General features: G+C 45.4%; 1 protein-coding gene across 1 annotated transcript; it reads left to right on the top strand.

Annotated features, from left to right (window-relative positions):
- Positions 1 to 2256: 2256 nt before the first annotated feature.
- On the top strand, positions 2257 to 25817 carry RBP2 (retinol binding protein 2). The gene is made up of 4 exons (XM_027587610.1): positions 2257 to 2448; positions 15918 to 16096; positions 23845 to 23946; positions 25540 to 25817. Exons 1-4 carry the CDS (start codon positions 2376 to 2378, stop codon positions 25588 to 25590), a joined length of 405 nt encoding a protein of 134 aa, XP_027443411.1. The 5' UTR covers positions 2257 to 2375; the 3' UTR covers positions 25591 to 25817.
- The last annotated feature ends 353 nt before the right edge of the window (positions 25818 to 26170 follow it).

The following is a 26170-nucleotide window of genomic DNA, read 5'->3' as shown; positions in this document are numbered from 1 at the left end:
CCAGTGTGTTCTGTGTTACATACATTCAAAATAATTTCCTCAGCTCTATCATCCAGTTTACTCAGTCTCTCTTCAGCTGTGTTTAATCACCTATTTAACCCACCTATTACCTTTTAAATTTTAATGACTAAATTTTTAAATTTCTACAACTACTCTCTGGTTATTTTTCAGTCTATTTTTTTAAATGTCATTTTATCCTTTTTCATGTTTTTAAGTGCTTTTAAGTTTTTTTGCTCATTCTAAACATACTTTATAGTTTGTTACTGACCATTTTTATCATCTGAGGCTCTTAGAAGTCTAGTTTGTATACTTCTGCTGATGTTGCTTTTTTGTGGATTTTCGTGTGTGTTTTACAATTTTGGATGAGCTCACATTTGACTGGCTTTATCACAGGAAATTCTGGTTGGTCTGGTTGGCCTGGTCTGTCCCTCTAGCCAGTTTTCACATTTACTTCTTTCTGGAAGCCTATACGTTTTGCAAGTTCAGGACTCCAGTTATTTATTTATTTATTTATTTATTTATAAAGATTTTATTTATTTATTTATTTCAGAGAGAGAGAGAGAGAGTACACAGTGGGGGTGGGGGGAGACAGGCAGAGGGAGAGGGAGAAGCAGACTCCCCACTGAGCAGGGAGCCCAATGTGGGGCTCAGTCTCAGGACCCTGAGATCATGACCTGAGCTGAAGGCAGACGCTTAACCGACTGAGCCACCCAGGTGCCCAGGACTCCATATATTTAATACATTGACTAGCAGGAAGCATAAGCTCAAACCCCAAACCAGAGGCAGAGCAGCGCAAAACTTCTTTTTAACTCACACAGATCCCAGGCCAAATAGACAAACTTTCTTATTGTCTCTGGGCAGATTTGGGTATTTCACCCTCTCACTGGTAGAGTAGTCTGTCCAGTGTTTTGGTTTTATGCAAGCATCTTAGTTTCAACTTCCTGCCTGACACAGGGTGAATGCTCCCACCCGCCCATTAAAATTCAAATCTCTTGCTTATTGAAATTAACAACCCCATTTTTGCCCCCAGTGATCTCCCCCACCGTGTCAGCTTTTTATTATTTTCTTGCAAAGGAGGCCTATGGGAGACTCAGTTGGGGGTAGGGGGGCTATGTGGAAGTCCTTGAATCTGAATTGCCTACCTTTTTTTTTTTAAGATTTTATTTATTTATTTGACAGAGAGAGACACAGCAAGAGAGGGAACACAAGCAAGGGGAGTAGGAGAGGGAGAAGCTGGCTTCCCAATGAGCGGAGAGCATGATGCGGGCTCAATCCCCGGACTCTGGGATCATGACCTGAGCCGAAGGCAGACGCTTAACGACTGAGCCACCCACGTGCCCTAAATGCCTACCTTTCCAAACCAGGAGGCTAAGTGCTCAGCTTACAGCAGCTTCTAGCTGGACATCAAATAATGAAGCCTAATGCTTCTCATCTGTCCATTTCCTCTGCCTTCACTCATTTTCTCTTTGTGGGAAGTTGTCCTTTACTCTTCCCTTTATTCCACACTGGTTTTTTGATAGCAAGTGAGCCATTTTTTACTGTGTGTCTTCCTGACTCCAGTATATTTACTAAAAAATAGATGTGATACTTTACATTCCCCAAACCACACACAGACAGAACCATTTGCTTAGATTTCATAGTATATGAATACATATATTAGAGTTCCAAAGGGCCATAATCAAAATTGGTCTCACCTTTGGGGACTCATAGTTTATCCATCTCAGCCCACACCTCTGTGCTTTAGAGTGTAGTGGCCCCTACTCAGGCCTCATCTCTCAGAACTATGCATCACAGCAGTAATCCAACCCATTTTCTGACGCACTGGGACAGCTAATTTGGGGAACAGCCTGAAACAAGAGTCTTTGTCCAAATGCAAGCTATGCCCCCCACTCTGGTCAAGGTGATCCTCAGCTTGCTCTTGGGGTCTTGAAGCAGAGTCCCACTGCCCCTTTGTCTCCCATCTGGCCTCCCTCCAGATATCACTTGCTTTTAGTAGATTGGGCCCTGCCCAGTGTGGGGGGAGCACTACGTATTGATTTTCCTCAAGTGCAGGACAGAGTGTTCAGTGTGGGGCCAAGGGTTCTGTGGGAACACAGCCAGCCAAAAAGTTGCTGCTCTGAGGTCCTGCATGTGGAAGAGGTCACTGGGACACCCATGCTGGCCACGTTGGACTTTGAATGTGTGTTGCTCACAGTCCTGCTGAACTTTGCAAAGGAAAGTTTTTTGGGGGTTGTGCTTATAACCTTTGAAACTGTTATCTTAAAGCCATAAACCTGGTCCACTATACTATAAAAGTAGCTCATTTCAACATGTTCTCCCTGCAGCCTCCTCCTTGACATTCAACACTCACCCACACTGAACCAGAGGCTATTACCATGACGAGGGACCAGAATGGAACCTGGGAGATGGAGAGTAATGACAACTTTGAAGGCTACATGAAGGTCCTAGGTAAGGGGGAGATGAGGGGTGAGGGAAGGAGGGGAACTTTGGGAGAACTGTGGTCGAGCTCTCCAGACAGTGCCACTATGGAGTTCAACAGATCTGTGTGCAAGCCTTGCTCCTTATTTGCTAGCTATGTAATAATAGGTAAATCATACAAATTCTCTGAAGCTCAGATTCCTCATCTGTAAGTTGGGAATAATAGTAAATGAGATTTTGTCTGAAGTGTCCTTAGCATAATACCTGGCACAGAGGAAAGACATGTGAATAGAGGGTACACACACACACACACACACACACACACACACACACACATACATGCACACATGGAGTAAAACCAGACTTGACAGGATAATGCAGTAGTTCTCTTGCCTTTGACCACCGTCTCTTAGATCACCAGTTGGACCTGATATTATCCACGAATGGGGACTGCCTTGCTCTTGTGTCAGGCTTGTGGTAGGGAAGCAGACAAGGAGTAGCTAAAAAATTTCTCAGCTAGAGAATATCAGACCCACAAAAAAAAGAGAGAGAAGATAGTAGGAAAGAGAAAATGAATGAGGGGAAATCGGAGGGGGAGACGAACCATGAGAGACTATGGACTCAGAAACAAACTGAGGGTTCTAGAGGGGAGGGGGGTGGGGGGATGGGTTAGCCTGGTGACGGGTATTAAAGAGGGCATGTTCTGCTTGGAGCACTGGGTGTTATACGCAAACAATGAATCATGGAACACTACATCAAAAACTAATGATGTAATGTATGGTGATTAACGTAACATAATAAAATAAGATTTAAAAAAAAAGTCTAGAAGTGGCTTTTGTCACATAAATCAAACAACTCACCGATGTACCTGACTTCTGAACTGGACTCCAGGCCAAGGGCTTGATCGGTGTGTGTCCTGAGTTGACTCTCTTGTGGGGATCTCTCATGGGGCTGACAGAAATCACATGAAACCTGAAGGAGGAGCTGGTGTGTGGGGCAGCTGCTGTGGGCTAGGCACTGGGCAGGGAGCTTTGGCTGCCTGTGCTTATTTCGTCCTACAACAGCCTCCTCATCACTTTTCCAGCTTTAGAGCTCTCCACATAAGGAGCTCCTGGTTGGAATCTCCCCACTGCTAGGGCTGCCCGAGGGGTCAGAAGCCCAATAATTTGGATATGATGATGGGAAGTCTCATCAAGAATGGGAATTGTGGAATTTTCTGTGCAATTAACTTCTAGCTTGATGAACATTTCTACCGTGTTCAGTGAACAAGGAGAGCTGGGACGTATTGCACTACTTACAGAGTTTGGAACTTTCTTCATGTACTCCAGGCATGTTTCCAACACAGAATTGCTTTCTTTTTCCTCCTGGCTATCCAAATTTTACCTCAAATCCTTGGGGGAGAAGGGAGGAGGCACAAATCCTCCTACCAGAGCCCCAGTCCTGCTGTGCGGAGTAGTTTAGCACCCCGGGTGGACAATAGAATGGAAAACTGATTCTATACATGGGAAGATGGTCTGGAGCTTAGCTCAGAAGTATAATTCTGAACAAGATCATGCAGGTGAGGAAACCAAACCAGAGAGGCCAGCCCAGTTAAGGCTTGCTCTCTAACCTTGACCAATTTTTTAACCTTCCAGAACCAGTTTCTTCATCTGCCAGATAGGAATTTTCTGGCCTGGGTTTCCTCACAGCATGCTTACTGTGTCCAAAAAGAGAGGAGGCAGAAGCTGAATGGCCTTTTATGACCCAGGCTCAGAAATCATACAGCATCACTTCCAGTGTATTCTATTGGGTTGAAGGAGTCATGAGCTCACCTACATTCAAGGGAAGGGTACAGAGACCCCATCTCTCAGTGAGAGGAATGTCATAGTCACATGGTAGGAATAGCAGGTAGGATGAGAAGTATTGTTGCAGCCTTTTAAGTAAATGCAATCTGTCACCCATAGGACAGTGGGTGATTCTATCCCTTGGGGCCATAGCAATACAACAACAGGAACAAGATATAGGTGGGGTGGTGGAGGGGGCTACTGTACACAGGTCACTGAAGGCTTCCTAAGTGCTCAGTGGGGTTTTGAGGGATGGAGGGAATTGCTCCATACGGAAGTAGAGTCAGGCATGACTCTGCAGGCGTGTGCAAAGGCCAGGCCAGTAAAAACGTGGTGTTGGGCAGAGGGAACAGGACAAGTTGTATTGCCAGAAGGTGAAGTGCAAGTGGGGGATGAAAGAGAGTCAGAAAGGTGACAGGTCAGATCTTGAAGGTGGTGTGCCACCACGTATGGACTTAACCCTACAAGGAGAAGAAGTGTCTGCAGAGGAGAGAGAAGCCACCAATGCTCACTCTGACAGCCAGGGGTGAATAGATCTGCAGGGACTATCAGAGAAGTGAAGAGCTTGTTGCGATGGCCCTGGGAAGATGATAAGAGCAGTGCCAAAAGAAGGTGGACAGGGTGAAGTCTGGAGTGGGAAATAGACTAGATTTGGTGACTGGGTGGGGACAGGGCAGGGAAGCAACCTAGAAAATGAAACATCGTCATGTAACTTTAATCAGTGAAGATGTGGACATATGACGGAAAGTGTGTGTCCTAAAACTGCTCAGTTAATGTTCAATTTAGAAATCTAGGAATTCTTTAGTCCACAAATTGTAAATATTAGGGAGGATCCAATTCTTCTCTTTATTTAGAAAAGAAGGTGGGGGGCCATTGTCTATGAAGAACATCTTTTCATTTAAATGAACGTGCACAGATTTAAAAGAGCAGAGGCCACTGCAAAAAGTCCTAGTGGGTCTCTGGAAAATTCTACCAGAAAGGAGGTAGGCTTAGAGGCTGAAGTCAGCCAGCTCACCCTTGAATGGTCTCTGCCAGGAAAGGTTTCCTGAATACTCACAATGTCCCAAATCCTGTCCAGACTGTTTAAGAGCCACAGTCCAGCTTCAGAGGTGAGCATATGCCATGATAAGTGTTATCAAGCCATGGTAAGCATCTTGCCAGAACTTTATATACATTATTTCATTTAATTTATTCCGTTTCAACACACGCATTGAGCACCTATGACATGCCAAGAACTGTTCTAGGCACTGGCAACATGGTGGTCAATGACGTGACAAGTTCCTTGTCATCCTGTAGTGTACATGCTAGTGGCAGCGAGAGAAAGTAAATAGTTTAAAGTAGTGGTAAGTGCTTTAAAGAAAATAAAAAGTACCTCTTGAGTGAAGAGCGTTGGGTGGCCAGGGAAGGCTGTGTGAGGAGGTGACAGGCGAACCAAGGCTTGACTATCAAGAAGTGGTGTCACAGGTACAGGAGACAGCAAATGCAAAAGTTCTGGGTGTGTTCAAGAAACACAAAGGTTGGTGTGTTGAGGCGTGGTAAACAAAGGGAAAGTCAGCCATTTATGATGGAAGACAATCTAGCTGATTTATATTCTTTAAGGATAACTACGACTACAGTGTAGAGAATGAATCATTGGAAGGCAAGACTAGAAGCAGGGAGGCCCATCCTAGGAGGCTGCTGTGTTGTTCAGGCAAGAAGTGGTGGTGGCTTGGGCTAGTAGTGCCCAGGAGCCTGGAGAAGAGAGTACAGGCTCAACAAGTATTTTGGAGATAAAGCCAACAGGGCTTGCAGAGGAATATGAAACCAGAGGATGTGGAGGAAATGAAGATAGTCCCAGGCTTAGGCCTAAACAACTGAGAAGATGGTGATCTCATAGGCTAAAATAGGGAAGACATGGGGAGGAGTAAGTTTGGAGAGAGGTGCTGGGTGGGGCGGAATGCACTAAGACTTCTGTTTTGCATATTTTGATTTCAGATGCCCATTACACATCCAGATGGAGTATTAAAATTGGCATGTTGATACAAGATCTAGAGCTCAGGGTATAGTCAGGGATTAAGATGGAAGGAATGTTTTCCATTTCTCAGGATGAGGAATCGGAAGCCCAGAGAAGTGAAAGGACCTCCCTGGGGTCACTTGTGGCTGGGAAGTAATGTTGCTCAGACAGGAACCCAGTCTGCCTGCTTCTACCACCCAAGCTCTTTCCACAGCACTGTTCTAGGTGCAGATACTAAGCATGGGGGTAGGGGAGAAGGAGCTTCATTCTGACCAAGTTGTGTCGGGATGATAGACAGGTCCCTCAGAAACACTGCAAGAGTCACTCAGAGTCCCTGGGTGGAAATTAATTAGCAAATGAAGGGGAGGGAGAGAGAGAAAAAGAAAAAATGTCTGATGACCCAAGGAGTTATATTCACAAAATTTGGATTTCTGCTAGTGCTTACAGGTCAAAGAAGTTACACACATTGCGGAAGTCTTTACTCGAACCACATGGTATCTGGTTGGACTTTTTTTTTTAAGATTTTATTTATTTATTTGTCAGAGAGAGGGAACACAAGTTGGGGGAGTGGCAGGCAGAGGGAGAAGCAGGCTCCCCGCTGAGCAGAGAGCCCAACATGGGACTCGATCCCAGGACCCTGGGATCATGACCTGAGCTGAAAGCAGACGCTTAACCCACTGAGCCACCCAGGCATCCCTGACTGGACTTTTAAACAGGGAAAGTACTGGGGGTGTGGCGGGTAGAAAAGCCCCAGTGAAGATAAGTTGAGCCCCTTCCTAGCCACTTCCCCTAGGAGAGAGAGAGCCCCTTCTCTCCTAGCTTGTATTGGCCCCACCTCCCCCTGCCCCCATCCGAGCAGTGAGTCCTAGAGTATGAGTGAGGAGTGAAAATCATGCAGAGGGAGCAGAGAGGCACCCCAGGGTCTCCACTCTGCCTCCACTGGCTAGGAAATTTGGAGATGCCCATGAGAGACAGGAGGAGGCAGGCAGGGGGCCAGTCCAATTTCTCTCTAAATGTGTTATCTGGAGGAAAAGATGCAGAGAAGATTGCTCTTGCACTCTGCTTCTCACAGTTGCCCAAGAGTGCTGATGATCTGAGAATTAAGGAGTCCAGGTTTAAAGCGCATCAAAGGCGTGCTTGAAATAGATCTCAGATTTCACATGATAAATATGTGTGCATCTCTCTCTTTAATTTACAAAGAGTGCCTGCCCTTTTAGCCCGCGACTTTAGCTTTGTTCACAAGCATATTACAAAGCATTTTAATGGTGAGTAGCATACACATATTTCAACTTTATGACTTACATTGTTCAAAATGTAGTTATGGAAAGTATGCTTTAATAAAGTCACTTCAGTGTTGTTTTCTTCTGCAGTAGCTACAAGCCACATATATTATTCAGAAATAGCTTGCCTTTAGACCTTTTCCTCTGAGATAGAAATTCATTTCACCTGGCTATAAATCAGGCTCGAAGATACCTTTAATCCAGAAAAGCAGATAAAACATACTTGCTAACCCTGGTGTTAAAATACCGTATCAGGAAAATAATTTTCTCTGCAAAGTACAAAGAGGAAGTGTTTTTGTAATCTCTCTGTGTGTGTGTGTGTGTGTGTGTGTGTGTGTGTGTGTGTGTGTGTGTATTCTACACCAGCAGTTAAACTTTTCCTTTGATTAGAAATATCACTAATCCACCAACAGAACACTTGGCTCCCCTACCCTGGGGTGGAGCAGAGGTGACATGATTAACTAGCCTGTGCAAATGCTAAAGGGTGGCCAAGACACCAAGCCATTTCTCAATCCAGAGAAGCAGCAATACTTGATTCCATTTGCATAGAGCCCCTAATAAGGTTCCCCCGGCACTGGTCAGAAAGATTGACTGGGGGTGGTGTGGCCAGGGTGAACCATTTCTCTCAGCAGTAGGCATTTTTAGCTGTGATCCACCTTTCTAGGCAACCAGGGACAAGCAATAATTTTTGTTAGGGGAGCCTTAGTTGTGAGTGATAAACAGAATTTATTTGTGGGCAAGCTGTCAGGAGCTCTGTTCCACTGGGTAACTCTGAACCCACCACTTAAATTCTCTGGGCCTTGATTTCCACATCCTCTCTGAGGAAAGCTGCTGTCCTAAATGTTTCCGTAATCCCCAGTTCTCCCTTCGTTGTTTTGCCTGGAGCCCTCCCCCTTGTTTCACCTGGTTAACACCTGGCCTGTGGTTTTCTTTCTCATCTCCTAACTACAGTTCCGGCACCATGGTTTAAAACAGCATGGACATCAGGAGCAGGAGCTGAAGTTGTTTCTACCCACTGGCCAAATTTTGCAGCAAGAAAGCTGGTCCATGCAGAGAAACGTTTGGCCAGGCTGGATAAAATGCCAGGGCTACGCTAGTGAGGAAGTAGATCAACCACCATTCTGACTATGCCTTCGGAGTCCAGAGCCCTTGAGATGCATCAATATGAACCAAATATTTCACTCCGCACTGAATGCCGATCTGGCCACTGTTTCACCTAAACAGAAAAGGCCAAGGGGTGGAGGCCAATGTGCACAGAATACCCACAAGCTCATTGGTACTTTGTAAAGCATTTTACCATCATTTTAACTGAATCCTTACATAAATAACACTATGAGATAAGCATTCTTTCCCCATTTTACTGTGAGAAAGCTTAGAAGGCTCAGAAAGGGAAAAATGACTTCCTTGAAGTCACATAGCTGGGAAATCTGGGGCAGGATTTATACCTGGATCTGACCCTCACTCTTTTATACCAGTGGTTCTAAACTTTAGCATGCACAGAATCACTTGCAAGGCTTGTTAAAACAAACAGGGCCCAACCCCCAGGTCTAGGGTAAGCCCCAGAATTTACTTTTTGTTTTGTTTGTTTTGTTTTGTTTTCCATGCCCTCCTAATGCCCATCACTCAGTTACATCCCCCCACCCACTTCCCCTCCAGCAGCCCTCAGTTTGTTTCCTATGACTGAGAGTCTCTTATGGTTTTTCTCCTTCTCTGATTTCATCTTATTTTATTTTTCCCATATTTATTTTTTAGAGTAGCTCTATTTTTAACTTTTTTAATATTCAATTAGCCAACATATAATACATCATTAGTTTTTGATGTAGTGTTCAACAATTCATTAGTTACATATAACACCCAGGGCTCATCACCACACGGGCCCTCCTTAATACCCATCACCCTGTTACCCCATCCCCTCAACCCCCTCCCTTCTGTAACCCTCACTTTGTTTCCCAGAGTCCAGAGTCTTTCATCGTTTGTCTCCCTCTCTGATTTCTTCCCATTCAGTTTTTCCCTCCCTTCCTCTGTGGTCCTCTGCACTATTCCTTATGTTCCACATATGAGTGAAACCATATGATAATTGTCTTTCTCCGCTTGACTTATTTCACTTAGCATAATCCCCTCCAGTTCCATCCATGTCGATGCAAATGGTAGGTATTCATCCTTTCTGATGGCTGAGTAATATTTCTACAATACAATATATTGTGTATATGAACCATATCTTCTTTATTCATTTCCCAACCTATGTTTTTAAGTTGCTTCTTAACTTTTATTTTCTTTTTCACATATAAGTTTTATAGATTTATGTCCCATACCAGCCCATTTTTCACTCAATTCAATTTTATCTTGATGTATCTATAAGTCCCGATTTCTTTGCAATTTTCAGATACAGTGTCTTTTAAAGAATGTATTTATTTATTTGACAGAGAGAGACACAGCAAGAGAGGGAACACAAGCAGGGGGAGTGGGAGAGGGAGAAGCAGGCTTCCTGCGGAGCAGGGAGCCCAATGTGGGGCTTGATCCCAGGACCCTGTGATCATGACCCGAGCTGAAGGCAGGCGCTCAACGACTGAGCCACCCAGATACCCTGGGATATAGTGTCTTCTAACATGCAGACCAAAAATCAAGCAGGAACAGACAGATCACCCTGCTTTGTCCACCCTGAGAGATTATAATCTCTCTCCCCACCCCTCATCTTTTTTTTTCTCTCTTTTTTATTTCTTCTTTATTGTTTTGGATCATTTTGGCTTTGATGGCATATCTGTGGTAGCTTTCGACCACTTCAGATTTTTTTGTAGGTGCATTTTGCTTGGGTCGTGGTTGATATTTTGGACTCTGTACATTCCCTCAACCATCCCTCAACAGAATGACTAGGAGGAGAAACTCCCAAAAAAGAAAAGAACCAGAGACAATGTCCTCTGCCACAGATCTAATGGATATGGATATAAGCAAGATGTCAGAGATAAACTTCAGGGTAGCAATTTTGAAGTCAATAGCTAGGCTTGAGAAAAGCATTAGTGACAATATAGAATCTCTAAGGGCAGAAATGAGATGTAATCAGGCTGAACTTAAAAATGCTATGAATGATTGCAGTCTAAACTGGATACTCTAAGCCAGGGTAAATGAGACAGAAGAATGAATTAGTGATCTAGAAGATAAACTGATAGAAAGGAAGGAAGTTGAGGAGGATAGGGAGAGGCAGCTAGAAGCCCATGAGAACAGACTTAGAGAGATCAATGATGCCATAAAACGTTCCAGTGTTAGAATTACTGGGACCCCTGAGGGGGTGGAAAGAGAGAGAGGACTAGAAGGTATATTTGAGCAAATCATAGCTGAGAACTTCCCTAATCTGGGGAAGGAAACAGCATTTGTATCCAAGAGGCAGAGAGGACCCCTCCAAAAATTAATAAAAATAGACCAACACCCCAGCATATAATAGTGAAACTTGCAAATCTTAGAGCCAAGGAAGCTATCCTGAGAGCAGCTAGAGGGAAGAGATTTCTTACATATGGAGGGAGGAATATCAGAATAACATCAGCCCTATCCACAGAGACCTGGCAAGCCAGAAAGGGCTGGCAAGACATATTCAGCGTACTAAATGAGAAGAACATGCAGCCAAAAACACAGAATTTACGTTTCTAAGAGGTTCCCAGGTGCTGGCCCAGAGACCTCACTGTAAGAACCACTGTGCTAAACTATGGTAGCCATTAACCAATCCGGAAGTGTTTCTTGAGCACCTACTCTGTGCCCAACCCTGGGGACACGGAGCAAGAAGACAGCATTGTCCTCATAGAGGTTAGATTTCGGAGGAAAGAACAATCACCCCCACGAAAAAGTCAGAAGAAACTATCAGGCCGTGTCTTCTGGGGGGTAAAGCTGTGTGGTCTGAAGAGCTGGTGAGGAAGGAGGCAGGAAAGAGCAGAACTGGCTGGAGAAGGCAAGGCTGGGCTGGGGTCTCGTGAGATGTGGAGAGCTGTGAGGAGAGTGGCAGGGATTTAGGGGGCGAACACACAGGGCACATACAGGAAAATGCGAAGTACGCGGAGCACAGCAACCTGTGAGATCAAGGGGCTTCATAAAGATGATTATGATGATGGCAGTAGCTACCATTCATGGGGCCATTACCACAAGCCATCAGCCACTGGGCAGAACTCTTCACAAACATGATCATATTTAATGCTCAAAGCAACCTGATGCCGTTCCTAATAGCTCTGCTTATGGCCACTGCTCTCTGCTGTTTGTAGATCTGGACTCAAGGGTCCAGCAGTGGGACTGAAGCTGGACACACAGGAGTTACTTGACTTGCTAGACTGTGTTTCTGGGACAGAAGGAGAGAAACAGGAGTTGGAGTGTGACGTTAGCCCTCTGCCTGCCACAAGCATGTGCTTATACTGACTAGATATGGAAAACTCTTCCGTGGCTTTTAGCAATTTTAAGGGAAGATTAATTTCTAAGACAGAGATACTTGACCACTTGGCCCTGTTTACTCTTTTCCCTTCCAAACAGGCCAGCAGTTACCTTGAAGGGAGAAAATGAAACAGGAGATAGTTCCATAATTGCAGGGCCCAGGTGACTGAGAGAAAGGTGGAGGGTTTTGTCAGCCCTTTCTGTATCATGTTCTATGGAATGTCAGACCAACCGGGTGGGATGTCCCACCACAGCGTGGGTCTACAGCCCACACAAGACTGGGAAGGTCCATATCCTGTATCCCCACTGTTGGGGTTGCAAAGCATCTTTCCTAGATTGAAGGCTCTGTGAAGTTCTTCAGTGTAGAAACCAGCTTCTCTTGGTTTTACCTCCTCATTTCCCAAATGTAGTTGATTATGAGCCACATTTTTTGGACCACCCAATGACCTATGAAGCTGAGCACCATGGCAAATGCAGTGGGGTACCCCAGCCTCGCGAATGCTAGCCTGGAAGTGTTCATGCACAAAGGGCAGCAGAGAGAGCTTTTATCTAATTCCACATCCTGTGGCCTCATTGTAAGCTGTGTGGCTTGGATGTCCCCGGGTACAGTTCCCTAAGCCACAAAGCAGAAGCTAAACGAGCTGTCAGAAAAAGGCCAGGGGTTAGAGTGTGATTGATCCAGCTCAGACTTTGTAGAGGACCCTGATCCCAGAAAACAACTGCTGTGTGGTAAAGACAGCACATTAGAGCTCCAGGAAACATAAACTGCCCCAAAGAGGGAAGTGTCCTCTAGTTGGATCCAGAAGTCCCTGCAGCTCCAGGGGAATTGTGAAGAAGAGTCACTCAGAAGTCACTGATATTTGGGCAGCCACAGAAAGTGCATAGACTCTGGTGGTCTGACGTTCTGACAAGACAGGCCAGCCCAGAGCTTGTGGAGCACTGTGCTGGCCCCAGAGACAGGCCATTCTGATGTCAAATTCCATCTCAATCACTCCCTCGCTATACAACCCAGGGAGAGTGACACAGCTTCCCTGAGCCAGTTTCCTCATTGGTAAAATGGAGATAATATAATACTTACCTCATGGGTTTGTTGGGTGAGGTTTCTCAAGGGTGGTTCCACCCTGGGGCCCCATTCCTGGTTGGTTCCAAGGCGTGTCTTAATTACCACCCCAAATATTACCAAGGGTCCACACAGAGTAGCCCCCAGATCATCTGACCTAAAATTCGGCTCCTATGTTCCCCATAAGATTAATTTTCTCTCCGATTCTTCTGGATCGCACCTTGACTCCCAAGCTCAAAACTACTGTTTGCTCCTCCCAACCTGATCCCTCCACACATATCCATCCAATTACCAAATCCTGTGATGGCTTTTTCAGTTGTGTATGCTTAGACAAGTCACTTAACTTCCCTGGGTCTCCATGTCGTCACCTATGGCTTGAGGAGTAGGTGCTTAAGTCATGGCTTTCAAATTTCCTCTAAACCGTACAAGTCTCTCCATACAGCCCCTTATGATGAAATCCGAGATCTAAAACCATCCAGAGATTCTGGGTCTAGGGTAAGACCCAGAAATTTGTAGTTTTTACATCTTCCTACATGATCCTGATGGGCAGCCAGCTTTGGGACCCATTGGTGAATTCTTAAACATGAGATGTTCTCAACAAATAGTCGTGAACAATATTTGAGCAAGACACTAGCATTCAAGCACTAGCTCATGCCAACTTGAACCTGTTTTTCTTTTCAACTTAGGACACAGGTATGTAATCCCTTTACCTACTGGGCTGCCTGATGTTATTTGAAATTATTCCCTTTATGATAAAGGCTGACTATACAATTTCAGGTCCAAAAGCCCAGGCAGGGACCTTCCCCATGCACATGTGGTACTCTTGTGGGTTCCCAGCTGCGGTCAAACTGCTGGCTCACACTGAGGTCCAACCAGCCAGCTTTAGTATCTTCTTGGCCCTTTAGGAGGAGAAGAGTGATAGTAACTAAAGAGATCCAGAAGGAGATGAGTCAGAAAGGAATGGGAAGAGAAGATGAGGGGAGTGATGCCTGGCTACCATGGAAGGGCAGCAGAAAGAGTGGCAGTAGGCCAGCAGGGGTGTTAATTCTCCATATTGCCAGGAACTTCCTAAACTGTTGGTAACTGCTGGTCTTCCTCATGGGCACAACAATATTTATCCCCCACCAGAAAGCACACAGTGTGAAGTTTAATTACTGACCTACCAGGGGCTGGGATTCTCAGAGAAAGAACACTCAATGAATTTGAATTGTTCTTACTCTTGAGGTCATTATTATATTTGGGTTATGATAGAACCAATGTCAGTATTTTTAAAAACTTCCAGGTGGAGTTTCTGGAAAAAAAAAAAAAAGCTAAAGATTTAGATTGGCATCCAAAAATATCTGGAGAATTCACAGACATAAAGGGGATCCAATATGCTTTTGGCTGGACACTAAGAGCTTAATGATGTTTATAGCAAGTTCCAGAATTATCCTCTGTTTCTAAATCTATGCCACGGGACAGTGACATTTTGGCTTGGGTGACATTTTATACACAACCAGAGGTTAGCAAGAAGTTTGGCTCCACACCTAACTTCATACTGTAAAATTCAAAGCTTAGTAAATGAAACACCCCACTGAAGGACACACTCCCTTTTGTTTACTAATAGTCTCTGAGAAATGAATACGTTTTCCTTTAAAATACTTCCTAATAACTTCCTCCCTATTTTAAAATAAAGATATAAAAATAACTGGAAGGCTCTCTGGTGAGACTTAATTTTCAAACACCCATTGCCATTTGTCTCAATCAAAAATATATGTGAAAACAAATACTGCCAATGTATCAATTGTCAATCTGTCATAGCAATACTGCTTGAAGTGTCATCTATGACCGATAATATGAACATCACCTTGGAGTTTATTAGAAATGCAAACTCATGGCTTGCCCTGAGACCTACAGAGTCAGAATCTATGGAACTGGGGCCCGAAGATCTCTTTGCAGAAGTTGTCTTGGAAATTCTGATGCATACTAAACTTTAAAAAGAACTGCCTTATTGTTGGTCAACATTTTGCAACATATATGTGTATCTAATCATCACATAGTACCAGTTAAAGCAATGCAGTGTTATTTGTTAAATGTATCTTAGTAAAGCCGGGGATAAAAAGAACTGCTATAGAATTTGATGGGAAAAAAAAATCAAGGCAAAGAAAAGATGTAAATGGAGTAAATGTGGCAAAATCTTGATAATGTTTGAATCTGGGTAATGGATGTGTGGAGTTCCTGGTACTCTCCTTTCTACTTTGGTTTGTTTTAAACTTTTCACAATAATAAAAATATGAACAATCATTCATCTTTTCCTTAAAAGCAACAAAAGAAATCTCTGCACAAGTATTTATTAAGTGTCTGGAATATGCTTAACATTGTCCTGGGGGCCCATGACTGAGGCAGAACAGCCCAGCTAAGTACACCCCCAATCTGCTTTAAAAATGGAGGTTCGTATGTATCCTTACCTACCATGGACATTAACAAAAGGCCCATTTTTACCCATGATCTAGACTGGTTACTTTTAAGCGGTCTTTTTCCTTTTAAACCATGAGATCTTTCATTCAGCAAACTCCTAGGAAGAAATCCAATATGTCAAATAGAATGGAGCTTCTGTGGAGGAGGGGTGTGTGTGTGGGCACATACCTGCATATGCATGTGTGTACGTGTGTGTATGAATTCACTTGCCTACTGGGAGTTGCAGCTCAGGGGTGAGCCCTGCCTGCTACCTCCCCCTCCCATCAGGCTTCTGAGGGGGCACTGAGAGCCCCTAGGTTTCCAGACGATTGACTGAGATGCCCAAACTGGCCGTGTGTAAGACAATTCTTGTTTCCCATTTGAGCAAAGAAATGTGGGCTGCCCATGGTCTGAGTATCTGGTCCTGAATGTTTGGCCTTGTTAAAGAAATGAATGAGTCTAGCTGAGTACATCATAACCTCCACAACTCCCTTTGCCAACAGATATTGATTTTGCCACCCGCAAGATCGCAGTCCGTCTGAATCAGACGAAGATCATTAATCAAGATGGCGATAACTTCAAGACAAAAACCAACAGCACATTCCGCAACTATGAGCTGGATTTCACTGTTGGAGTGGAGTTTGAGGAGTTCACGAAGGGCCTGGATAACCGGACTGTTAAGGTGAGGACCTGGCCTGGCATTTCTACTCATATACTCTGTGTGTAGAAGCCGGCCATCTGGCTTCACAATGAAAATATGACAGAAACAACCAGGGAGGGATCAGGAGAGGGGACCAGAGTGACTTGATGCTAGCAATAAGCAAGTATCGGAAGCTCAGCAAGGAGAAGCAAGCTGGCTTCTACACTAAGCTTATAAGCGAAGGAGAGATGGAGGACTGGCGACCTGTCCAGGACCTGGGGTAGGAGGCCAGCTCCTATGCCAACGTGGGCCTGACAGGCAAGGGCAATATCGTAGGGAGTGACAGTGATTTTGCAAGCTGGGTAGCACAGCTCTTCATCCCAGGGGCAGCCTTACTCAGCACCAGCCAAGCATTGCCATGGAGCACGGGCGCCTCATGTTGCTAGGTTGCTTTTTTTCTTTTCAAGAGATGTTGAGAATTCACAAATTTTTATATGAAATACCTCAATTTTGGATTTTTTAAAGAAAAATGCAATGCTAATCAGAAAAAGTCAGTAGACTAAAGAAGTCAAGGTTTACCCAGTGCTACTGACTTAGAGAAATCTCTAGCATGTTGATGGTTTCTGTCCCAGCATCACCTTAAACTCACAGGACATAATCAAGGAAATCTCCATCTACCGGAAGGCCAGACTTCTAGCCCCTTGAACTGCTCAGATATAGGTAGGACCCTGAAAGTGAGCAAACAACTCTGAGTGCACAAGTGGGGAGTTATCTCGAGGCCCGAGAACTGGACTCTGCAAGAGAAGCGGGCCCTCACCCAGAGGAGCTGTTTGTAAATAAGGCAGAGAATGACAGCAGCAGGGAGAAGTGGGGTTGGGGGCAGGGGGCAGGGGGTAGGGGGAGACAGGGTAACAGCAGGCCCCCCTCGCCTTTTGCGTCACCATGTGGTATCACAGCCCACTGTCCAATTGCTGCAGTGCTCGCACTCACACTCAGTGCACCTGTCTTTGGTTATCCAAATCCAGTTATACCTGGTCAGTCCCTGCAAACAGGAACAGGGGGAAATGCAATCTCAGTCATATTTAAGGATTCCTCCATTCCAATCTTTTTTTTTAAGATTTTATTTATTTGAGAGTGCATGTGAGTGAGAGAGAGAGAGCACCAGCATGAATGGGGGGAGGGGCAGAGAGCGAGGGAGAAGCAGACTCCCCACTGTGTAGGAGCCCAACACAGGACTGGATCCCAGGACCCTGGGATCATGACCTGAGCCAAAGGCAGATGCTTAACTGAGTGAGCCACCCAGGCATCCACCGCCCCCCCATTCCAATCTTAGCATCATGCAAGAACCTCATGGATTATACAGTCCAGGAAACTTGGAAGGACTTCCAGTTTGTCGTTTACCATGGTTGCCACTGACCACTCACTGTCCAGGTCCATGCAGTTTATACAAGGGTGGGCAGCTTGCATATTTATAGTACCCGCTCCCTCCATGCCAACACAGCCACGAGGACCTCTGTCCTAGCTCCCAAAGTGAGTATCTCATCCCCAGGTATCTCACACCACCAGTGGGCCAGCCCATCAGAGTGCCACAAGGAAGCTGAATCCTCCACCCTGCCTTTCCCCTTTCACCATGAGCCCCACTCTCTCCAGAGTCCCACTCTTCTCTGGTGCTTCCAGGAGCTCTTTCAAAGTCAGAGGTCTCAGCTCTCCTCCAAAGCAAGAGACATGAGCTCTGGCTGCTCTCCTGGGGTGGGGAGAAAAAGCTGTCATCATTCTTTGGTGATAACTCTAAAGCCAAGAGAGCAAGACACATTTTATTTCTCCATCAAATTGTCCTGCAACATTGATAATCTTAGCCATCAAGTCAAGGTTGAATTATATTTAGTGCTCCTTGCTAAAGAAAAGTGGGAAATGAAAAGCACTTTGGAAATGCTTCCATCAGAGCAGTCTTGGCATAAAGGCCGAAGCTTCCGGGCTCTGGAACAGCTCCTTGTAGAATCCCCTCCCTGAGGGGTTGATGGATCGACAAGGCTTCTCTGAACTGTGTGGCTGGAAGGCCAATTCCTCAGGCACCAGAACGGATGGGAAATCTGTCACTGAATTTTGCATCACTCTGCTGTTCTAGCCTAATCTGTTCACAGTGATCCATTTTCCTCTCCTTTCCATTCTGGATGTGGGCTGTGGAAAAGCAGGCCTGTTCTCTCTGACTTCTTCTTTCATCACCTTTAATAGTAAAGAACTCACTCTTCCTAAGATAAGTTACATCCTTTCAACCCTGACCATTAGAGTATTCTGCCTCTCAACACCTACTGTTGTTCCTCTTCGCCTTTCCCTGGGGTCAGCTCGAAGTCCTGCAGAGAGAAAGAGAATCCCACTTCCCACTTCTTATGTCCGCTTTACCCACAACAAAAAGTTGGGACTTATACACACACACAGACACACACACACAGACACACACACACACACACACACACACACGAGACCGGTGGGGCCTGAGAAGTCCCCAGGACAGAATTTGCCCAGTCTCCAGCAAAAGGCTGTTCCCATGAGAATCACAACCCAGACCAGATGCCTTCAGGACTACCTACTTCCTGTAATCTGACTGGAACCCTTCAGCTGGAAAGGGACCACAGGGAGCCAGTGAGTCAGTCTATCTCTCTGATTAATTTCTGTGGCCCACATGTGGTGGCACAAAGCTGTGTGTCCGTGTTCATGTGCACACATGTTGACATATGTGTCTGCACGTGTGCACACGTGTCTGTGTGTGTGTATGAGCACGTGTTGCTGTAGTATTCATGCTCTTATTCTCCAGGCCTCTGCTTCTGAACATCTCTGCCACCCTCACGAACCCCTCTGAGAAGCTCACCATTTGGCAGTTTGGGGGAGAGGTGTGTGTGGGGTGGGGTTGTAGCCAAGGCACAATAGGGCCCTACCTACAGTTCCCAGATCTATGCCATCCCAGAGCAGGAGTGGTGACACCACTTTAACCGTGGGGTTGACACTTTGAGGGACCCAGGGACCCCTTTCTTCCTTCCTGCAGGTCATAGATATTTTTCACTTACTACCCTGATTTGTTTCTAAGAGGATTTAGAGCCCTTTTCAAAATCACACAAGCTACCCAGAATAAAATTAAAAAGAAGTAACTGAATGTAATGGAATAGCATGCCAGCGTAGAAAGGAATGGAACACCGATACATACCTGCATGACCTTGGGAAACATCCTGTTAAGTGAGAGCAGTCAGACACAAAGGCCACATATTGTATGACTTACATGAAATGCCCAGAATAGGCAAATCCCCAGGGGCACCTGGGTGGCTCAATGGGTTAAGTGTCTGCCTTTGGCTCAGGTCATGATCCTGGAGTCTTGGAATCAAGGCCAACTTTGGGCTCCCTGCTCAGCGGAGAGCCTGCTTCTCCCTCTCTTCCCCACTCGTGCTCTCTCTCGCTATCTCTGTCACTATCTCTCTCTCTCTCTCTCTCTCTCTCTCTCTCAAATAAATAAATAAAATCTTAAAAAAAAAAATGAGGCAAATCCCTAGAGACAGAAAGTGGTTGCCAGGGGCAGAGGGAATGGGGAGTGACTGCCGATCGGAGCAGAGTTTCTTTGGGGGGCAATGAAAATGTTCTGGATTTGGACAGTGGTGACTGTTTTACAACCTTGTGAGTGTACTAAACATGACTGAATTGTATCTTAAAAAGGTAAATTTTATCGTATGGGAATTATATCTCCACTGAAAGCAGTAAGTAATTGGGGTGGACAATCAGGGCAGGGGAAAGCAGACACGGACTATGGTGGTTAAAACAAGGAATGTCACGTGGTGTCCGCAAGAGCCCAGGGGCAGCAGGCTTCTCCCGGAGGCCCGCACTTAGAATTGTGGGAGGGGAGGGTGGGCGCTGCCAAAATCGCTCTTGCACAAGGGCAGGTGCGCCAGGAAGGTTTAATCACGTTCTTGGTGCTCTTCAATGTGCTTAATTTAAAGAGCCGTTGTTTTCCTTTAAAAAAAAAAACAAAAAATACTCTTAGGGGACTGATTCAAATTTACAGAAAAGTTGCATGAAAATAGCAAAGACCATCCATATACTCTTTCCTGAGAACTACCTACTGTCAACGTTTTGCCCCATTTGCTTTATCTTTTGTACCTGCTCTCTCACTATTCTAAACATATTTTTTTCTGAACAATCTGATGTGTTACCTCTAAGTAATTCAGTGTTTCCTAAGAATTAGGATATTCTCTTATATAATCACAGTATCATTATCCACCTCTGTAAATTTGACATTGAGATAGTACCTTATCTAATTTCCCATACAGGGCTGTTTTTAACGATGTTAACTGTGGACACTGAGGAGGGAAACTGCAGCTTGGGCCCAGCTTCCTTCTTTAATTCAGTGCAAGTGCGTCTTCTTTATCCTCTGGCTCAGAAGCAATGGCTTCCCTCACTTGTCTCCATCCCCTCAACCTCAAGATCTTGTGAGGCAATCGAGCCTCTTTCAGAACTTCCTCTGATGCAGGGATGAGGGACACCAACTGAAAGCAAATTGACTTGTGGAATTTTAGTTCATCTAACCATTCTCTCTTCTTACTGGCTGTTTTATGTGGGAGTAAGGCTATAACATTGTAGGTATTACTGTAATTCCTTGGTAACCAATTTACTTAGGGTCAGAATAACTTTTAATCTTGCTGCCTGCTAAGATTTATTAAAAGAAAATATTAGGACAGGCCCTCGTGCACCAACATTTTTCTTTTTTGTTCCTTCTACAAATTTGCCAAACCCCTACCACATGAGAGGCCTGGGTCAGGAGCTATGGGTAAAGTAATGAATTAGAGCTCTTTCTGCCCTGAAAGGTCTCACAGTCTCATGAGGAAGCAGACAAGTAGATGGACAGTTACCATGCAGTGTCCATATTGATGGTCATGTGTGTACTCCAGGGGGACCATAGAAATCAAGGCAAGGAGGAGGGCTGGCTGAGTCATTGTCAAGAATCATCATCAATGAAGAACGTATAGGCTCATTTATTCTCGCACATGGATTTACCTCAGGATTCCGTTTCAACAAAATAATTCAATCACAGAGTCCTTCAACACTGCTCACCAAGCACCTTCTCTGCTGAGTCTGGTATTGCGGAAACAGCATGGCCTCTTCCTTCGTGGAGCTTATTGTCTATTGGGGGAGATAGACACTAGTTCAGTCAACATGTATTAGGTGTCCATGATGTGTGAGGCAATGTGGGCTCGGGGAGAGGGGGTTACAAGACACAGTCCTTGCCCAAATAAGAAGACATGGGTCCTTTCTCATCCTTTTGGGAGGGAACAGAGTCCCGTGACTGATGATGGGCACCGATAAATGAATATTCCTTTCTCATCTATTTGGGAGAGAATTCTGGAATATTCCAGACAACATCTCCCTCCCAGAAGAGCAAGGAGAGCAACCTGTGAATTAAGCTTCTTCAACACATTCAAAGATGTGAGGCTTCGGATGGGCCCAAAGAAGGAGGAGACCTATTTTCTTTAGAAAACATGTAGAATTTTATTGTTAAATTAATTTAGGGACTATGAATACATGCAGATGGTTTAAGAAAATTTAAACAGGAGAAAGTAAAATTTCCTTCCCATCCTGGCCTTCCACCTCTCGATTCTTCCTCGGGGACGATCACCATTAAGGGCTCTTTTAGTTCCTTGCAGAGAATATGGGCAAACATATGCATGCATACACATTCTCCCCTTGTTTTATGCACATGGCCATGCTCCTTGCGTTTTTAACTTCACCATACACTATGGAGACTGCTCTCCTCCATAGGTATGGGACTGCCTCCTTCTTTCAAGGGCTGCATAGCATAGATGAACCACACATATTTAACCAGCCACCCACTGATGGAATTTATGAGGCTTCTAGTCCTTTGCCATAACAAACAACATTGTGATGTGTTGAGGAGTAAAGTGAGGAGGGATAAAATTGTACATAAAATATATAATATGGTCAAGGTCAAATATTATTTTAGAACTAGGTAGACTTAACAATCTGTAGAAAACAAATTTGTCCCCAAACATAGACCCGAATGTGCAAGGACAGTAAATAAAGAAACACAGGTCAGTTTGTCACCAACCAGGTTTACAAGACAGATAGAAAAGCAAATGTCTGGTCCTTAGCATAATATTGTTCACAGAGGCATAATACAGTTTGCACATACTTGGAAGAAAACCAGCTGGCATCGGGGTCATCCCTGAGAAAGGACAGGCCCAACGCAAAACCACTGTCTGGATGGGAGTGACATCATCCTTTGGGAGGTGCATGCGCAGTCCTCATCGGGGCTCAGAGGCAGGCGGCCCTGGAGAACCCCCTAGGGATGGTACAAATGGTCCCGAGGCAGGTGCCAGGAGAAATAAAAGGAGAAAGAGAAGCCAGAGGAGTTGAGGGGGCAGGGATGTATAATCTCTAAGTGTGTGCCCAGGAGTTCGAGCCTCTTGGGGTTCAGTAGGTTTATGGCTTCTTCAACTTGCTGGTCACCTCTGCCTGGCCGTCCAGCATGAGCTGTGCATCTCTGCTGCCCCCCACCCTCCGTGCGACTAGCCAGTCTGCACTGCTGTCCGGAGGAAGCCCAGCACCAGGAGCGGGGCCACCCTCCTGCTTCTGGATGATGAGGATGGCCCTGGAGCCATCTGTTGTGGTCCCCTCCTAGTCAAGTAGCTTCTCTGCCTGTATTATTGCCCCACGATAGGCAGCCCTCACCATGCGGTTCCTGTAGGGAAAATTCCCAGAAGCAGAATTTCTAGGTCAAAGAGTATACACAATGTTATATTTCAAGAGGTAACATAAAACTGCCCTGCAAAAGGATTCAGACCAATTTATATATCCACCAGCCATTTACAGAGGGCCTGCTTCTCCCCACTTCCTCTAACTCAGTATGTTATCAGACTCTTTGATCTTTGACCGTATGATGAATTGTATCTGAAAAACAGCCTTAATTTGCATTTCTCCTATTATGAGTAAGGTTGAATATCTTTTCTTAGGTTTAAAAGCCATCTGCTGGGTTTTAGGTTTTTGGTTTTTTTGTTTTTGTTTTTTTCCTTTTCCTTGTAAGCTGTTGGCTGTGTCCTTTTTAACATTTCCTATTAGGGTAATGATTTTTTTCTTTTTGATTTATAGGAGCCCTTTACATATAAGGAAGTCAGGTCTTTGATATGTGTTGCAATTATTTTTCTCAGTTTGTTCTTCATCTGTTGACATTATGCTATTTTACCCTTCCAGAAATTTTACATCATTTATAGTCAAATGCATCGTCTTTTCCCCCACTGATTTGTAATGCTATCTTCACCATAGGATAAAATAAGAGAGTAGAATTCCTTTTTTTTTCTTTTTAAGATTTATTTACTTATTTAAGAGAGAGAGAGAGGGCATGAGCGAGGGCAGGGGCAGAGGGAGAGGAAGAAGGAGAATCTCAAGCAGTCTCCCCACTTAGTGCAGAGCCCAAAGCGGGGCTTGAGCTCACAACCCCCAAGGTCATGACCTGAGCTGAAATCATGAGTCGGACGCCCAACCGACTGAGCCACCCTGGTGCCCCTACAATTCTTTGAAAGAGAACAGAAACAGCCACAAAAAACCGGTTTGGCAGGAATGGAAGGTATATGTGGAAAGTGAGTCTGGCAGATCTTGGCTTGGCAGAGGCTGAGGGCTCTGTCCTGTGGGCAGGCAGGAGCCTGGCAATGGCCGCAGGAACTGCAGCTGCAGGCTTTGGTTTGTTCCGTCCCAATCAAGGCCATACATTTGATTTCCCTGGGAACCTGTCATTGCAGACGCTGGTCACCTGGGAAGGTGATGTCCTTGTGTGCGTGCAGAAGGGGGAGAAGGAGAACCGCGGTTGGAGGCAGTGGGTTGAGGGGGACAAGCTGCACCTGGTAAGTCCCGGGGTCTGCCCAGCTCCTTTCCGCAGTGCTTACACAAACTGCAGGTTCACCTCACCAGGTGCTTTGACAAGAAAAATGGCCCTGCACTCCTCCCCTGAGCTCCAGCCAAATGCAGGTGGTCATATAGCCGGAAAGCCATTCCCATCCGGCTCAGGGCACCCCAGGAAGAAATCTATATGGCTGTTTCTGTGAAAGGCTGCAATTAAAATGAGAGTTCAAAATGCTGAGTTAGGAAGCCGAGATCCCAGGAGAAATGCAGGGAACCTGTTAAAGACCAGCTGAAGAGAAATGTGAGGCACAGAATGAAGATGCGCCAGAGGAGGATGGCTCCAGGCCTTCTCACCATTATGTGAGCCCGGAAGAAGAGGGGTGGGAGTGGGAGGGATAGGGGCAGGTGGGCTTGGGAACCACTTTACAGACCACAGGTGTTGGCCTCTCATCATCAGGTGTGTCCACCTAATCCTGAAATATTTTAAGTTAACTTGATATTAGAACAGAGCAGGAGGAACAATGGTTGATCTCCTGAAATGAATTATATGTGTCTAGATAGCTGAATTTTTCAGTCTTCAATCTTCAAGGCAATTTACGTGTCCGGCATTCATATAGTGAGAAATCTTTCACTCCTTCATGCACTCAGTCACTCATTTGTTAAATGGCTCTTCATTCATTCGGCCATTCCTTCACCTCTGGAGTCAGGCAGGTATTGGCCCCAGTGTCAGGATTCAGGTCACCGTGGTGCCCTTCAGAGCTGGGCTGGCCTCACCTGAGATTTTGATTTTGGAGGCAGTGTCAACTGGTGATAAACGGGAAGCATTCACCCTGTTTTCCATTGACGGTTCTCCCTACCTGCTCTGGTTTGGATGATGGATTTTTTTAATTGTAGTACAATCCCCAGTGGTCCCTGTGGCTAAGACAATGGAGTCATTGTCAGCTGCAATGATTTTGTGGCTGTCCCCACACTCATATTTTTCTCTCTCCTCCCTCGAGGAGTCATGAGGTACAGATAAGGCCTGGGGGCTCCCTCTGTCTGGATGAAAAGCAGCTTCTTGCCTGCAGAGGCAGGCCTGGGGGGAGCCCTTCTGCAGCCCACGCCCTGTTGCCCTGTCATTGACTGGGATGCCACCAACCAACATTCTAATCACTAGAGGCCAGAAAGCCCACAGCATGGAGTGACAGCCGACCAGCCTGCATATTCCCGGGCCCTTGCCTTCCAAACGCTTCTCCCCACTAGAAAAGGTCCTTCTTCAGGGCTTCACTGCCTTTTATAAATTAAGAGATGTTGCTTTAATCACGGGAGTAGGAAAAATCCTGCCCAAGAGGGTAATTTCTTTGCATCTTTCATTTTTATAGCTGTTCAAGCTCAATTCAAGTGTCAAAATCAAATTACTGCTACCTGCAGGGCATGCCAGTTGATTGGGTCTATGAGATGCACTTTGCCCCAATTACTAAGTGTCCTCTTATATTCCAGCTTCTCCACCCCCACCCCAACTCACAGACACCAAGAGGCTGGGCGGGGTGGGGGGGGGTTGGGCAGGCAGAGGAGTCCTGGCCTGCGAGTCACTCACCCACTTTCTGACCTTGCAGGAGCTGACCTGCGGTGACCAGGTGTGTCATCAAGTGTTCAAGAAGAAGTAATGGCCACAAGGGGGCCGCTGAGCCTGGGCTCTACACTCACCACCAAGGGTTCTCTGCGGCCTTTGGGAAGCAGCCGGGGGGACCCTCCCACTCCTGACAGAGCCCATTAAGACATCGCTATGGATTTTAAATAGAATGAGTGTGTAACAGTTGACATATTCTTCCTTCTTTGAAACCTGGCATTAAATGAAAAAACAAAACTCACTCCCATACCTTGAAACCCTTTATATCTATCTCCCTTTATTTCTAGAACTGTCGGTTTTATCCACAGGCAAAAGTGGTGATTGCCTGCATGGTGGTTCTCTGGGAAGCCTTTGTTGTTGTGGTTGTTGTTTAGTTTTGTTTGTTTTTTTGTTAATTCGTTTGTTCGGGGGATCACTTTACCTGGAAACATTCTCTGGCTAAGACAGCATTCCTTCCTCATTGCCCTTTGAGATTCATTCCTTTGGATGATACATTCATTTCTCCAGGACTTTAAGACACATATGGCTTCCCGTTTGTGCTTTGCCTTCAGCAGCACGGGGAAAGCCACTTGTAAAGGTCTCTGCAGGTCTGTAGGACCAGCTGCTTTCGGTCCAGG

This window comes from Zalophus californianus, chromosome 1 (genome assembly GCF_009762305.2).
Source record: "Zalophus californianus isolate mZalCal1 chromosome 1, mZalCal1.pri.v2, whole genome shotgun sequence".
Taxonomy (NCBI): Eukaryota; Metazoa; Chordata; class Mammalia; order Carnivora; family Otariidae; genus Zalophus; species Zalophus californianus.
The sequence above is the reverse complement of the archived record's forward strand: the minus strand, read 5'-3'. Positions and strand labels throughout refer to the sequence as shown.

Bases quoted from the DNA above. Each gene is read 5' to 3' on its own strand.
- RBP2 (XM_027587610.1), top strand. From the start codon at position 2,376: ATGACGAGGGACCAGAATGGAACCTGGGAGATGGAGAGTAATGACAAC. The intron at 2,449-15,917 runs GTAAGGGGGAGA...CTTTGCCAACAG, and splicing joins AGGCTACATGAAGGTCCTAG to ATATTGATTTTGCCACCCGC. The intron at 16,097-23,844 runs GTGAGGACCTGG...CTGTCATTGCAG, and splicing joins TGGATAACCGGACTGTTAAG to ACGCTGGTCACCTGGGAAGG.